Raw genomic sequence first — 14,989 nt, forward strand, 5'->3', positions numbered from 1 at the left:
AACCGTAAAGGAGATATTAGGTCTTGTGAAAGCTAGGTACTGAAGATTGCCAACTACACTACGATACCACGGTGGATCCTCAAAAGAGCAACCATCAAACGCAATAAGCTTTTCGGAGGATGACATAGGTGTAGAAATAGACTTAGAATTGTGCATGTTGGTTCGAATTAAAAGGTCAGCTATGTATTTACACTGAGGCAAAAATAAACCAGCGGATGTTCTATTTACTTCAATACCCATAAAGTAATGTAAGGGTTCGAGATCTTTAACAGGAAAATATGAACATAAAGAGTCTATGAAATCTGAGACAAGTGTAGGATTAGACCCCGTGATTATTATATCATCAACATAGATCAAAATAAAAATACAATCAGAGGCATGTTTCAGTATAAACAAATGGGAATCTGAACTAGAACAATGAAAATCGAGAGTAAGTAATTTATCACTGAGCTTATCAAACCAGGCCCTAGGAGCCTGCTTCAAGCCATCTATGGATTTTTTTTCAACTTACAAACATTTGTTGGGAAGTCAGGATTCACGAACCCGGAAGGTTGTTTCATGTAGACTGCTTACTCAAGGTCCCCCGTGCAAGAAGACATTTTGTATGTTGAGTTGTCGAAGAGACCAGTTAAAGGTGATAGCAAGGGAAAGCAAAAGCCGAATGGTAATAGGTTTAATGACTAGGTTGAACGTCTCGTTATAATCAAGACCAGGTTGCTGATGAAATTCCTAAATTACAAGGCGTGCCTTACAACGCTCAAGAGTGCCATCAGTTTGACGCTTTGACGTGAAGATCCATTCGGAACCAAGGAGATTGAAGTCTGGAGAGGGAGGGACCAAATTCCACGTCTGGTTGTGGAGAAGGCGGTGATTTTAGAGTTCATGGCTTGACGCCACTCAAGGTATTTGGACGCTTTAAAGAAGGAGGAGGGCTCTTCCGATATTGGAGAAGGCTGAGAAGCCATTTTGGGAGGAGATTTGGTGAAAGAGAGTGATGGTTTGAGAGTTGGCTAGAGAATGGTTCTATCGGTACGACGTCTGGGATAATAAATATTTGACTATGAATAGGTAACCATTGGATGGAAGGTGGGTTGCACGATTTGAGGTGAGGGAGTGGGAGATTTTGACGAGGAGAGGGCTAGGGAGGCATCTCGAGTAGAAGAGGAAAGTGAGGAAGGAGACCTAGGTGTGATATCGAGCTGAGATATTGAAGTGGGTTGTGATGGGCTAGTGAGAGGAATTGGCCTAAAATTGGCTGAGTATTTTGAGATAGAATAGGAGTGAAAAGTGAGGTAGGAATAAAATTAGAAGTAGGCCCACAGAAGGGTGAGTCCAGAGATGAATTTTGAGGAGAATAAGTGGACTTGGGTTGTGGTTCAAAGGGGAATGATGTCTCATTAAAGGTGACATCCCTAGAAATATAGGTTTAGCCCGAAGGGATATGGAGACAATAATAACCCTTGTGATCTGGGTTGTAGGCCATAAAGACACAAAATTTAGAGCGATAGTCTAATTGCGAGTAAACGGCTTTAAGTTGGGCCAGTAGGCAGACCCGAAAAGACGTAGGAAATTATAATCTGGGATTTGGTCCATTAAAACTTCAAAGGGGGACTTATGTTGAAGAATTGATGTGGGCATGCGGTTAATTAGAAAAGTGACAGTTTGAAAGGCTTCGATCCAATATTTTTTAGGGACTGAAGCATGAGATAAAAGTGAAAGACCCATTTCGACAATGTGTTGGTGGCGACGTTCAACACTTCCATTTTTTTTTTTATGTGAATAAGGGTAAGTGATTCTATGAGAAATGCCACAAGATTTAAAAATCGATTTAAGAGGGTGAAATTTCCCTCCCAAGTATGACTGAACCAAAAAAACATTTGTAGAAAATGTATTACTAACAAAATGTAGGAAAACAAGAATTAGAAGAAACTGATTTAGATTGTATAGGAAATAACCAAATGAACTTGGAGAAATCATCTACAATTGACAAATAAAACCGTGAGCCATTAGTAGAGAGAACATGTGATGGATCCCATACATCTAAAAATAAAAGTTGAAAGGGCATGTGAGTGCGAGATGGAGATGAAGGGTGTGGGAGAGCATGAGCATTAGAATGCAAGCAAGCAGAACAGTGACCAAGGGTAGCATTAGAGGTGAGAGGAAGTCAAAACCTACAAAGAATCAATGAAGTGGTGCGAAAAGAAAGGTGACCTAACCTTGAGTGCCAGAGTTGAGGTGAGGTACGAGTGCCAATCAATGCTTGCAGAGAGGATGCTGTTGAGGGCACTGTAGGTGACGACAAGACATACAAGCCATCTTCAACACGACCTTGAAAAAGAACTTCCCGGGAGCATAAATCCTTCACAAAAAAGAAGCTAGAGTGAAATTCAAAAAACACACTATTGTCATGACAGAATTGACGAACTGAGAGGAGATTGCAAGATATAGAGGGAATATGAAGTAGAATTCGCAAAAGAAAATTTCTAGAGGAGGAATGCATATGAGCTGATCCTATGTGTTGGATTGGCAAGGTGGGTCCATCACTCATGCTAACTTAGTTGGAGCCCTGATATAGAGTAGAATCAACATCGAAATTGTTGAAATCAGCTGTTAAGTGGTGTGTGGCTGCAGTGTCTGAGAACCAGGAGGAAGGGGATGATGTGGTTGTGGGAAGAGACGTATAGTTAGCAATGAGGGAAGTTTGGATTGGGGCTTGATATGTTTGGTTGAATTGATGGTAACATGAGTGCAGTATGACCTGGTTTAGGGCATACTTGGTAAACAAGGCAAGGGTCCATTCAAGTTGAGAAGGAGTTTGAGGATTGGCCTCCAATACGAGCATTATTGAAAAAACCTCTGCCGCTACTACATCCACGCCATCCACCACAGAAGGAGGAATTACGGCCACGATTAGAACCAAAGGAAGAAGTTGGTCTGGTGGTAGTGTTATGCTACCATAAAGTAGAGATTGGGCTTGATGAGCAATGCGAGACTCATGGTTAAGGAGGTAGCTATAAATTTGATGAGGTGAAAGTGAATCAGGTCATGTAGTGAAGGAAGTAACAAGAGATTCATAGTTTGTGCCAAGACCAACTAAAAGGTAGATGGAAAACTCAGAATCAGAAAGGGAATGACCAATGGCTCATAAGAAAGCAACCAGTGCTTTGGCTTTGGTATAGTATTTTGAAACTGATTCAGGTCCTTTTTTGAGTGTGGCTAGCTGATACTTGGTATGAACTACACGACCAGATGATTTTGCAGAAAAAAGATTTTGAAGGGTAGTCCAAACCTCACAAGAAGTTGTGCAGTCAAGGACTTGAGCCAAAACATTATCAAAGAGGGAGGAATTGATAGCCAAAATGATCAACTGATCCTGTTTAATCCATCATGTATGTGCTGGGTTAGGTTTGTCATCAAGAATGAGAGTGGGCATAGGAAGGAGCCATCGACCAAACTATAGAGCTGGTGACCTTTGAAGAACGGCACAATTTGTGCCTTCCATAAGAAATAGTTGTCGATTGTGAGTTTGATAGTGATGAAGTGTGTGACTGAGTTGATGATGGAGGTGTTAACGATGGGTGATTTTTTTGGTGACTCCATGGGGTGGGAGAGAAAGAATTGTAAAAAAAAGTTTGGACGTGGGTCCTTTAGGCTCAGTATACCTTGATGAAGTGAAGAAAGACTAAAACTACCAAGTGTTTGTGAAAAGTTGTCAAAGAATATTTTCTTTCAGGGTATTGGTATACCCTGCACTCATATTCCTTTAGTACACAGATGTTTCCATATATAGATATTTAGCCATAACAGAATTTGTCCTATGGTCACACCACGGTGACACCTAGCTAGTCAGGTCACTATTTCAATTACACAAATATTCTTCTGGAAGATTTTATTCTCTTGAATATTCTCTAATGCTCTAGATGCTTCCTTGAGGTGTGTTGATCTGAGGCAGGTACATATGTTGCCTTAACATCGACATATGTATGCAAAGGGAATAAAATTTCAAAAGGAAGTAAGAAAGGGGAGAGGTATAACGAACCTAAATATACCTTTAAAAATTGATTGTTCAAAGTTAAAGTGTAAACAAACTCTGCGAGTCATCAAAAAAATATAGTTAATGAGAAAAATTTTCATCTATCATGTACAATGGATGTGGCATGTTTTAATTATGGACAATGTTATATACCATTTTAGAGTGTGCACTCGGCATGCTCCCATTAAAAAAAGAGTCGAAGTCATTATTAAATTTTTTTTTTTTTTTAGTTCTGGATTTATTCACTTTTTTTAAAAGGAATACACAGGAATTGTATATTCTAATACTGTAAACATAATTTCTCTTTAATTATTTTTTTCTTACAATAATCTATATAAGAAACCACACAACTTAGTACACCAAATCAAATCATATATATGAAAATTAACCATAATTTCAAGACGAAAAATAACAATATTTCTCTAAATGTAAAGAGCAGCGCATTATTGACTTTCATATATATATCCGATATCCGACACCCCATATAAATTCAATTAATCTATTTTTTGGGGGTAATTAGCATCAATTACGAGTTCTAAGCATTAGATGATTGACCAGTAATATCGATTCCAATAAAGAAACCTGTATTGAACGTTTTTCAGCCGCTAAGCAAAGTGGTAAAGATCGACGTGCCATTAATTGGTGTATTAAATTTTATAACGAAGTGCCACACAGCTGGTTTATTCTCATGCACGGAATCACGGGATGTGGCTTCAAAATCCAGACTGAATCTGAAGGCTACTTGCTAAAAAACTGTAAAAAGTTTCGATACATGATTTGATCTTTTTAGGTCATATGGTGGGTGCTGCAATAGTAGAGAAATTGGATCATAATATCCACCATCCACATGAACCACACCTATATGATACATCTATGATCATATATCATACTCTTGATCCAAACTTTCAATTTGCTATCGGTCACTCAAACTCTTCACCCCGTTGGCTTCTAGTTCCCCCCAACCAAAACCCTTTGATCATGTATTGACGCCCGTGCAATATGTACATGGATCTCAGTGGAATAAATATAGTAAACTCCCCATACTATATATATACATATCTTTTTAAACGGAGTTTAAATTAAAAAACCATACAAAAATCTTGATTGTGATCCAGTTTGTCTACTACTGCGGCATTCATGATGCTCATCTAACTTAAAAAAGTCAAATGTATCAAGATTTTTGTATAGTTTTCTAATTTAAACACCGTTTAAAAAGATATATATATATATATATATATATATATATATATATATATATATTATATGGTCATTTGCGAACTCTTTCAGTTTGCTTTGGTCTCTCAAACTCTTCACTCAATTTGCTTCTGCTGCCCCCTTCTCTCCAACCAGAACCTTCTCATATATTGACAAAATGTCACCCATGCAATATATATATATATGTGTGTGTATATATATGTATGCCCATAAACTTTTCGAGAAAAAATAAAAAGAGGAGGGACCCATAAACAGTTACCCCTTTATATGGCATCCATATATAGTTTTCCACACATGCATCCGAGGGGCGTTATAAAGCTTCATAGAGATCACAAAACTGGACCATTCACACACCCAACTACTTGTTCTTAAATGATGTCTTCTCTCTTTCTGATCTTTCTTTTATGCATAACCATGGCCACTGCAGCCCCACTCCGGTCAGGTTTTTACTCGGAAACGTGTCCGGAAGCCGAATCCGTCGTCCGACAAGTCATGAAGAATGCCCTGATTAAAGAACCCCGGAGCGTCGCTTCAGTCATGCGCTTCCAATTCCATGACTGCTTTGTTAATGTAAACTCGCAAGGCTAACTCTTATGTTTCATATCTGTTTCAGTTCAGTTTCGTTGTTAATTAGCTTATGAAATTTAGCACATATATATATGCTAACGGGTGGTTCAATATTATTAAAGGGTTGTGATGCTTCTTTGTTGCTGGATGATACAGCAACCATGCTCGGAGAAAAAGACGCCCTTTCCAACATAAACTCTCTGAGATCCTTCGAAGTCATCGATGAAGCCAAGGAGGCCCTGGAAAGGGTTTGCCCCGGAGTTGTTTCATGCGCTGATATCATAATTATTGCCGCTAGAGATGCCGTTGCGCTGGTATGTATTTTTTACACAGCATCTCTATTAATTAGTTTTCTCTTTTGAAAAAACAATATCAAAAAACGAAATCAAAGTTGGTATAGATCGACCTTGCGCGCATTACGGTATATTTTGGAAATGAGGAGATCTTTGGCCCCTGCGTTTTGTCGCGGAATTCTAGGCCAAAGAGGCCACGTTTCTTGAAACCTTTGTCAACTCGGTCCCCTGTCGGTCTAATATAATATTAACGTAAATGATTTTTTATAGCCCCAAGTCCAAAGTTACAAAGACGGCAATATCATATAAAAGATTCCCCCAGAAGCGCATGCACTTTATTAATTTTAGCTAGCCGATGGGGGGCACCGCACAGTACTCGTTTGTTTGTGACGAGAAAGTCCGAGAAACTTGTTTTTTTTCTTAATATTAATATTAGCATCAAAGATTTTCAGAGATCGATGCATTTTGTTTGTAGTATTTTCAAAATGATCAAATGATGTCGTTAATGTTGACTCAAACCAGACTGGAGGACCCTTTTGGGAAGTGAGGCTCGGAAGATTGGACAGCTTAAGTGCAAAGCAAGAAGACTCGAATGAAATCATGCCAAGTCCTAGATCCAATGCCAGTTCCCTCATTGATCTCTTCCACAATTACAATCTCTCTGTCAAAGACCTTGTAGCCCTTTCTGGGTCTCACTCTATTGGCCAAGCTCGTTGTTTTTCCATCATGTTTCGGCTATACAACCAGTCCGGCACCGGCCGGCCGGACCCTGCCATTGAACCAAAGTATAGAGAAAAGCTTGACAGGCTCTGCCCGTCTAATGTTGACCAGAACGTCACAGGAGACCTTGATGCAACTCCCCGTATATTCGATAACCAGTACTTCAAGGACTTGGTTGCTGGGAGAGGGTTTCTCAACTCGGATCAAACACTTTTTACGTTCACAAAGACTAGAAAGTTTGTGGAACTGTTTAGCAAAGACCAGAGTGAGTTTTTCAAGGCCTTTGTGACGGGAATGCTGAAGATGGGTGACTTGCGACGGGACCAGCCGGGGGAGATCAGAAGGAATTGCAGGGCTATTAATGGCCGACATATGAAAAGATTGTGGGAGTCTCGACGGGAAAGGATCGTGATTTGATTGAAGGCAATACATATTGAAAGAATAAATATAGATAAAAGTGGGAGTAATTATTTTGTATAAATGATATGATATTATCTAGATCATATATCTTTTAAATTTAAAATAAAAAAAAGTAAAGAATTAAAAGCAGTCATGTAGTGAGTGTAAAGTATGTACTGCTACAGTAGTTTCTCTCTAGCATTATTCATATTGGAAAAGAATAAATATAGATAAAAATTACTATTAGAAACATCTATTTTGTACACATGATATGGTATCATGTAGACTATACATCTTCTCAAGTGAGTATTGAGAACAATCAACTAGAAAGAATCACACAGTAAATATATACTGTTATAATGATTTCTCTCTAACATTATTTATTTGGAAAATACAGAGACCACCTAGAGAATTCATATACTCTAAAATGTCCACAGAGATGATGTGGATGGGTGTTGGTTGGAGTTGATTCGGAAACAAATACAATGACACGTAACATTAGAAGGGCACTACTCCAGATTGTTCATGGAGTGGTCTTTTTATTCGCCTATCATTCTATTTTGATCACTTTTCTTCTTTTTAATTAACGTCTTTGGAGCCTTATTAATGTGGTTTTGTTTCCGAATTCCTACACTGCATTGAGTTTCAACTTAAACGGTGAAACGTATATAATTCATAAAATAATTTATCATGAGATTAAACAGGTCAGGATTATTCTGTGTCGCGAATTCACGAAACTTCAAATTGAAATAAGTATGCAGTATAGAATTTTGCATCATCCTTTGGACTCGACAAATTAAGAACGTTGTCAGAGGCCTGGTTAGTATAACCCACGGCCTCCAAAATAAAAGTCTGTAATTTGAAACTCCCTCTTCCAAATAAAAAAAATAAAAAATTAAGAACGTTGCAGTTAAAAAGTCTTTGGTTCTCTTTTACAAAACCCCCTCACCTATCGCCTCCTGCCTCCCTGAAAATGCTCCCTTGTAGAGTTTCTCCAAGCTCCTCAACAGAATTGAGGAGAAAACTAGCTCAACTCAAATCCAAGTTAAAATCCAAGTTATTTGGGTCAAGATGTTGAAGATTAGAGGATTTCTTCTTTCTTGGTGCGTACTTTGAAAACGAGAGGTCTTGTTTGTATTTAAAATTCACTTCAACTCATCTCATATCATCATTACAATATTTTTAAATTTTTACACAAAATATAATAAATAATTTAACTTTTTCAAATTTCAAAACAGCTTTCTCAAATCTTCATACAAAATATAATAAATAATTCAATTTTTATTCTACTATTCACAAATCATCTCAACCCATCTCAATTCATCTTTGAATCCAAATCACTCCAAATTTGAATTATTTTATTGTTAATATATTCTTTTGATTTTTTTTGTACATAGTTTAATTGGAGACCCCTCACTCAATGAAGAGTTGAGAACAGCATGTCTCTGCTGTGGCCTCTCCTAGGCCATGAGGCATGAAGACAGCCAATGCCAAGAAACCATAGGGACCAGCAGGAATAGTACAATTTCTGTGATCGTATATACCCTAGTTATTACTTCTTTTCCTTTTTTTGGCTCTCTTTGCGTACCGATTTTCTTGGATGATTGTCGGGCCCTCACCCCTTTATTTTATCTCCTAGCTAATTTTCTGTAATTTTTAATGATGTTGCAGTATCTTTGCTGTTTACTTGGTCTATCATAAATTATCAGATATTGCCAAAATTCTAGAGGCAGAAATCAGATGCGTGAAGAAGATAAGGAACCATTCAAAGCATCTTTGGACGTTTCGCACAAGTCCACCGCCAACCCGCAAGGAAAGTTGAAAGCTGACTTTAATGTTGAGAGAGAGAGAGAGAGAGAGAGAGAGAGAGAGAGAGCCCATTAACTGTGGTCCATTCCTTATTCCTATTGAATATTTGACTGACTGGCAAAGATAAGCGAAGACTCTTAGCTTATGATGTGAAATTAGAGGGTTTGTTGTGGAGCATTTGAAATTAGTGGTTCTCTCTTTTTTGACTATTCTGCCGTCCTCATCAGTGGTTGATTACCTTTGAACAACATGCAGAGTATGAGCAATCAAAGATATGGGTTTTCGGAAATCCATTTTGATTTGCTGAATTTGAACAACCAAGTATACCATTCCCCAAAGGGATTGATGCTGTATGGCACCAAATGCCATTCATGCATCTTCAAAGCTTTAGAGGTGCCTACCCAACTATAATAGAATTATTACATGCTACTTTCATCAGATTGACTCATCAACATTGCTAAAAAGAAGGTACTAGTTGTGCAATCCTCCTCTCATTTCTCCGTCGGATAAATATCATAATCAAAGAATAATATTTCCCTGATGGAAATCCAAGGCGGAATTCCAACTACAGTTGACGTGGTCTCTTCAGTAAAATGAATACAAATTAGATGACTCGACTTCACAAGAAACTTTCAACTTTTTCAACACTGGTGGCGACATCATTTCGCACGAAAAATTTTAGTTGCTGTATCCTACGTACAAAAGATACCGGCTAGTTTTGATTGTTGAAATCAGGATTAATAATAAAAACTACCAGTTCGATCATTCTTCTCAATCTTCTTTCCTTCGACACAATCTTGTAAATAAAGTTTTTCACGTTAGAATTAACTGGATATCTAGAGATGACTTTAAAATAGATTAACGAAAGCAAATAACAAAATCGACAATCACATACAAAACACCAAGATTTAAGTGGTTCAGCCTAAATAAGCCTACGTCTATTGGCAGGATTGGTCTCAATGAATTGACTATCAAATAAAGGTGGAGTACAAGAGATTAATTATAAAAGTCCTCAATCTCAAAATCCCAATACAGCCCAATTAGCTCTCAAGAATCTCATAAAAGGATTTTTCTCTCTTTTCTATTAGGGGTGGCAATATGTGACACGACTCGTTAACCCAATACGAACACGATACGATAAAAGTGAGTTAGAGTTTAGCCTTAACGGGTTAGGGTAAAAACGGATTGATTCGTTAAGATACGATTGCTTAATGGATTACTAACACGAGTCAATCCGTTATGACCCGTTAAGAAAATTAAATTTACTTTTATACCCTTAGACCTAAAGGGCAAAAGGACGCTCAACTTCCTTCTTCAAGTTCTAAATTTGTTTATATTTGTGTTTTTAATTTTTTATTATATTTGGAATTGTAACATTAATATATTTACATTGTATGTTTTGTTTATTATATTTGGGATGTAATTTTAATAATGAATATTATTACAAATTGTGTGGATCATATTTGTTTGGATTGTAATTTTAGACTTGTAGTTAGTTTTTTATTTTTTATAGATATTATTTATATTTATATATTTATATAAAATCAATTAAATCAAACGGGTCGTGTCGTATCATATCGTGTTTGTTCAACTCATTAACGTAAACGGGTTGAAATAAAACGGGTCGTGTCGTGTCAACCCATTATCTTACCGTGTTGTGTTCGGGTTTGAAATTTTGACACAAAATCCTTAACGGGTCGTATTCATGTTGACCCATTAAGTGTAATGTCCATACCTTAATACGATACGAACACAATCCGTTAACACGATTTGACACCTCTATTTTCTATGTATTGGCCGCAACTCTACATGCCTCACTTTACAAAAATATGTTTATATATCAAACGGCGTGAGAATTAGTTTTTTTTTTTTTTTTTTTGAGAATTAGATTTTCTGAATATTCGCTCGAGCTGACTATCAAGTAAATGTCAAACGAACAATCTAGAATGACACTTTTTCAACAAGAATAAGCCACCATTTCAACATTTCACACATTATATTTTTTGTCAAGTTCGTTCCAAGACAGATGCCAGGCATTGACTGATCAAGACAAGCAAGATTTAGAACCAGGCCTCACTTTACAAAAATATGTTTATATACCAAACAAGTGAGAACTACGTTTTTTTTTTTTTTTTTTTAAGAACTAGGTTTTCTAAATATTCGCTCGAGCTGACTATTAAATGCGTGTCAAACAAACAATCTAGAATGACACTTTTTCACAGGAATAAGCCACCGTTTCAACATTTCACACATTATATTTTTTGTCAAGTTCGTTCATAGATGCCAGGCATTGACTGATCAACCTAGTTACCATGGCTCAATTCAGAACAGATCGTATTAAAGAGATTTTACATTAGATTATTGATCGTAATTTTACCTAACTGGTCTCATACCGACCACCTAGTCATCGTGACTCGTAAATTTACCCGGTTACCATGGATCCAGCACAGATCTTATAAACGAAACATATATAAGGAACAACTTTGCAACCCAAGTGGCATGTAGTTCCTAACTGAAATTGTGCACAAATACTTGAACGTCAAGGCTTCTAGTGAACAAGGCATAAGCTAGAAACAATCCTCATTAAAATACTCAGATCCTCAACATTATAAATGCAAACAAAACTTCTAGTGTAATGCATATTAGGAGCACCAGAACATCCAAATGCCGTCTTGCAATCCAAGAACAGTCCAAAACAACCTCAGTCCATCTATGATCCAGGTAAGATCAACCAACAAAAATGTCAAATATTGCACCTTAGTGATCTAAGAAGCAATAGATGGCTTAGAAGCTCCAGAGAGCCTAGATCTCCTCTTTGCTAAGCTCTCGCTCCGTCGTTCACGCTGCTCCTTCAAGCGAGTGGCAAGAAGTTTCTGATACTCGGCTGCCTCTGCCTTAGCCTTTGCAATTCTCTTCTTCTTCTCTGCGATCCTTCCTCGCTTCCTTTGTAAGGTCAGAGGAGTCACCAGCCTCTGAATCTTGGGAGCTTTGCTGCACTTCTTGCCTGTGGGAAAGAAATTTGACATTATTTAACAGCTGAAACCAACTAACAAAATAAAGAGGAATAATCCTATACATAGAATCTGTGACTTGTTCTCTGTTGACTATAGGAGCAATTGAAAGGCTAATCAGTTGACGAACCTGACTTGGTTGTGAACGTTCTACGGTATGTGTTGACATACTTCCGAACATCATCATCCTTCGAAAGGTTGAACAGCTTCCGGATCTTTGATGCCCTCTTTGGACCTCTCATTCTAGGCTTTTCAACATCAGTCAGTCCAGGAAGGTCATCCTCACCTTTCTTCACAATAACCAAATTCAGAACTGACAGGTCTGGACTAACAATGCACCCACGAACAGACTTCCTTCTCCGCTCTCCATTCCTCCTGCCATAACCACGGAAGCAAGTGGTCCCTGTTCAAAAAAACTCTGAACTAATTAGCCTCACCATGAGAAAAAGAACACGAGAAATTGCACAACTGGGCTAAATAAATCCACTTAAAAGCACATGCACACACAACCGAAGCACAACAAACCAACCTCGATGGAGCAAAAGACGAACACGGCCAGGAGTCAGCACTCCTTGCTTCATTGGAAAGCCTTGCTTGTCACAGCCTCCCATTATTTTAAATACATAGCCCCTGAACTCCTGCCATAAAACATAGAAAATATCTCCATACCAAATGACTTGGAATAAAACATAGCAAAAAAATTGAAAAGATCACTAGTAAAAATGTACATCACCAAGCGCATCTCCGCTGACTTCTTGTGAGATCCTCTTGTCCCAGAATGCTCGGCTGCAATGGTAATTCATCAACAAGGAATTTTGGTTACTACTTGATCAGATAAGAAATTTTACGTAGAGAAGAAAACATAAAACTTGAAAAGTCAAGTGTTGTAATGTAAAGCCGAAAACTCAAACAGGCATACATCCGTGGCAACAAAGCACAGGACATCTTCAACATCAACACAAGAGACAGAAATAAAAGACATGCCAAATTATTTGTGGGTATGCACAACATATAATTTGTTGAGTCAATTTGTGTGCATATACAGATAGGCTCAGGCAAAAGACTGCTACACGAAATTTCACATGTTCACCATATTGGTCTGGACAGACAAGGACTCTCCATGTTCAACCCAACTGCTAAGCACTAGCAGCTAAACAGCTACTGTTATCCAAGGGACAGAAGTGAAAGAAATGCACTCAATTGCTAAAGCACTAGGTGTCTTACGAGCAGTGCACATGCATAATACAGTTTTGAGTTACCCATAGACAATGTGGGAAGAAATTTATTTCCATAGAACCGTGAAATATGACATGAACGCCAACTCATGAGGCACATACCTACAATGTGTGACAACCTGATCCAAAGGTCGGAGGCCTAGATCATGTACAGAGCTTTTAAGTTATGATTTTTGTAGTACAAAGTTTGAGAAATTTAAGTGATTCTGCATACTCTCTTTTATATCCAGTATTTTAATAAAGAATGACTTTATTATTTATTATATGGAATCTTTTATACCCGGTGCTTCATTAAAGAAAGAAAAAAAAAAATTAAAGGAAAGGTGAGTAGCACTCCTGTTACCCTAGATTTTTTTAAAATGATGTTCTTAACCCTAGGGGGATGGGGTGTTACACAATGTGAACAATAATAAATTGTATTTGAACATTATATTTTTGCCTAGACTATCACTGATAACACCTGCTTTAAGATATATAAAACTTAACTTTCATAAAAAATGTACAGATTACAGAATGCAAATTCAAATCATATACAGGATTAGAGACCTAAATTCCTATATTGTTCTCGTAATTTTCATACCCGGCATCAGCAACCAAAGAAACCCTCAATACCCAAAATATATATGTATATATATATATATATATATAGAGAGAGAGAGAGAGAGAGAGAGAGAGAGAGAGATAATCCAAATTTACTAATACAATCCGATTAAACACTTGTCGTATCCAAATAAAATTCTCAATTCCACCGCATCAGTTACAATACTTAAAAACGCAACAAAAAAAAAACGAAAGCGACAGAGAGAGAGAGAGAGAGAGAGAGAGAGAGAAGTTTTCGTACAGTTTGGTGTCGTCGTCGATTTCTAGCTTCTTCTGGCACCCAGTGGTGGGATTTGCGATGTTGAACTGAAACAACAGGGAAACAAAGCAAAAAAGTGAATATCGATTGTAGTGAGGCCTACGGTTTCAGAAAAAGAGAGAACGGATTGGATTTCAAAGAACGTCACCTTCATCTTCGATGAACTCGCTCTCTCGGGCCGCCGATATGAATAATGCCTCCTCTGGCTCTTCCTCCGCTGGGGCTCCCGTAAGCGATTTAGGGTTTTTAAACTTCTGAAGTTCTAATAAGGGGCGTTATATATTTACATAATGATTCTTGGATACTATTCGATAGAGTGGTAATCTGTACGAGTGAATTAGTTACCGTACACGTGGGTTTCTACTATCAGATCTTCCAACGGTCAGGTGTTTTTTAGAAGTTGGGACATATGAATAATGTTAAATATAGTTATAAATTGTATAAATATTATACATTTTTTTAAAAAAGAGTGAGATCTATTATTAAAAAAATAATTTTTTCATGTACATTATATATTTACTCATTTAAAAAAAAAAATATGTGACGTTTGTGCATTTTATGACTATAAATATCATTTCTCATCATATTATCATTTTATCAGTCTCCTCTCTAATTGTCTCCCGCGATTAGAGGTGGTGTTTTTTTTTTAGTGCATCTTCGACGAGTTTGTTCCAATGGAAAAACTTCAAGAGATGCGGGAGAATTTACAGTTGAATGAGGAAGAAGGGGAAGCTATTGTTATCGAGGGAGAATGGATCACAGAAGTACTCAAGAAGGGAGATAGAAGCTTAATTGGGAAGATCTAGTTGAGAGACAAATTGTGAAACAGGTTGTTGAATCAACTATGG

General features: G+C 37.4%; 2 protein-coding genes across 2 annotated transcripts; one reads left to right on the forward strand and one right to left on the reverse strand.

Moving 5' to 3' along the window:
• Positions 1-5,548: 5,548 nt before the first annotated feature.
• Positions 5,549-7,742, forward strand: LOC121250859 (peroxidase 17-like). Its single transcript, XM_041150089.1, has 4 exons — positions 5,549-5,818; positions 5,938-6,129; positions 6,631-7,261; positions 7,612-7,742. The coding sequence occupies exons 1-3, from the start codon at positions 5,621-5,623 to the stop codon at positions 7,243-7,245; spliced, it is 1,005 nt and encodes a 334-aa protein (XP_041006023.1). The 5' UTR covers positions 5,549-5,620; the 3' UTR covers positions 7,246-7,261; positions 7,612-7,742.
• A 3,857-nt stretch (positions 7,743-11,599) lies between these two features.
• On the reverse strand, positions 11,600-14,446 carry LOC121250681 (40S ribosomal protein S6-like). Its single transcript, XM_041149864.1, has 6 exons — positions 14,290-14,446; positions 14,124-14,188; positions 12,776-12,833; positions 12,577-12,685; positions 12,178-12,450; positions 11,600-12,040 (listed from the first exon to the last, which is right to left on the reverse strand). Exons 1-6 carry the CDS (start codon positions 14,293-14,295, stop codon positions 11,802-11,804), a joined length of 750 nt encoding a protein of 249 aa, XP_041005798.1. The 5' UTR covers positions 14,296-14,446; the 3' UTR covers positions 11,600-11,801.
• Between the last annotated feature and the right edge of the window lie 543 nt (positions 14,447-14,989).

The sequence above is a fragment of the Juglans microcarpa x Juglans regia genome, chromosome 2D (genome assembly GCF_004785595.1).
Source record: "Juglans microcarpa x Juglans regia isolate MS1-56 chromosome 2D, Jm3101_v1.0, whole genome shotgun sequence".
Lineage (NCBI taxonomy): Eukaryota > Viridiplantae > Streptophyta > Magnoliopsida > Fagales > Juglandaceae > Juglans > Juglans microcarpa x Juglans regia.

What these genes read in the sequence shown, in the direction of transcription:
- LOC121250859 (XM_041150089.1), top strand. Translation starts at nt 5,621, where the DNA reads ATGATGTCTTCTCTCTTTCTGATCTTTCTTTTATGCATAACCATGGCC. An exon ending in TCCATGACTGCTTTGTTAAT is followed by an intron (nt 5,819 to 5,937) that starts GTAAACTCGCAA and finishes ATATTATTAAAG; the next exon opens with GGTTGTGATGCTTCTTTGTT. An exon ending in CTAGAGATGCCGTTGCGCTG is followed by an intron (nt 6,130 to 6,630) that starts GTATGTATTTTT and finishes GACTCAAACCAG; the next exon opens with ACTGGAGGACCCTTTTGGGA.
- LOC121250681 (XM_041149864.1), bottom strand. An exon ending in ATCGACGACGACACCAAACT is followed by an intron (nt 12,834 to 14,123) that starts GTACGAAAACTT and finishes TTACCATTGCAG; the next exon opens with CCGAGCATTCTGGGACAAGA. An exon ending in GCGGAGATGCGCTTGGTGAT is followed by an intron (nt 12,686 to 12,775) that starts GTACATTTTTAC and finishes GTTTTATGGCAG; the next exon opens with GAGTTCAGGGGCTATGTATT.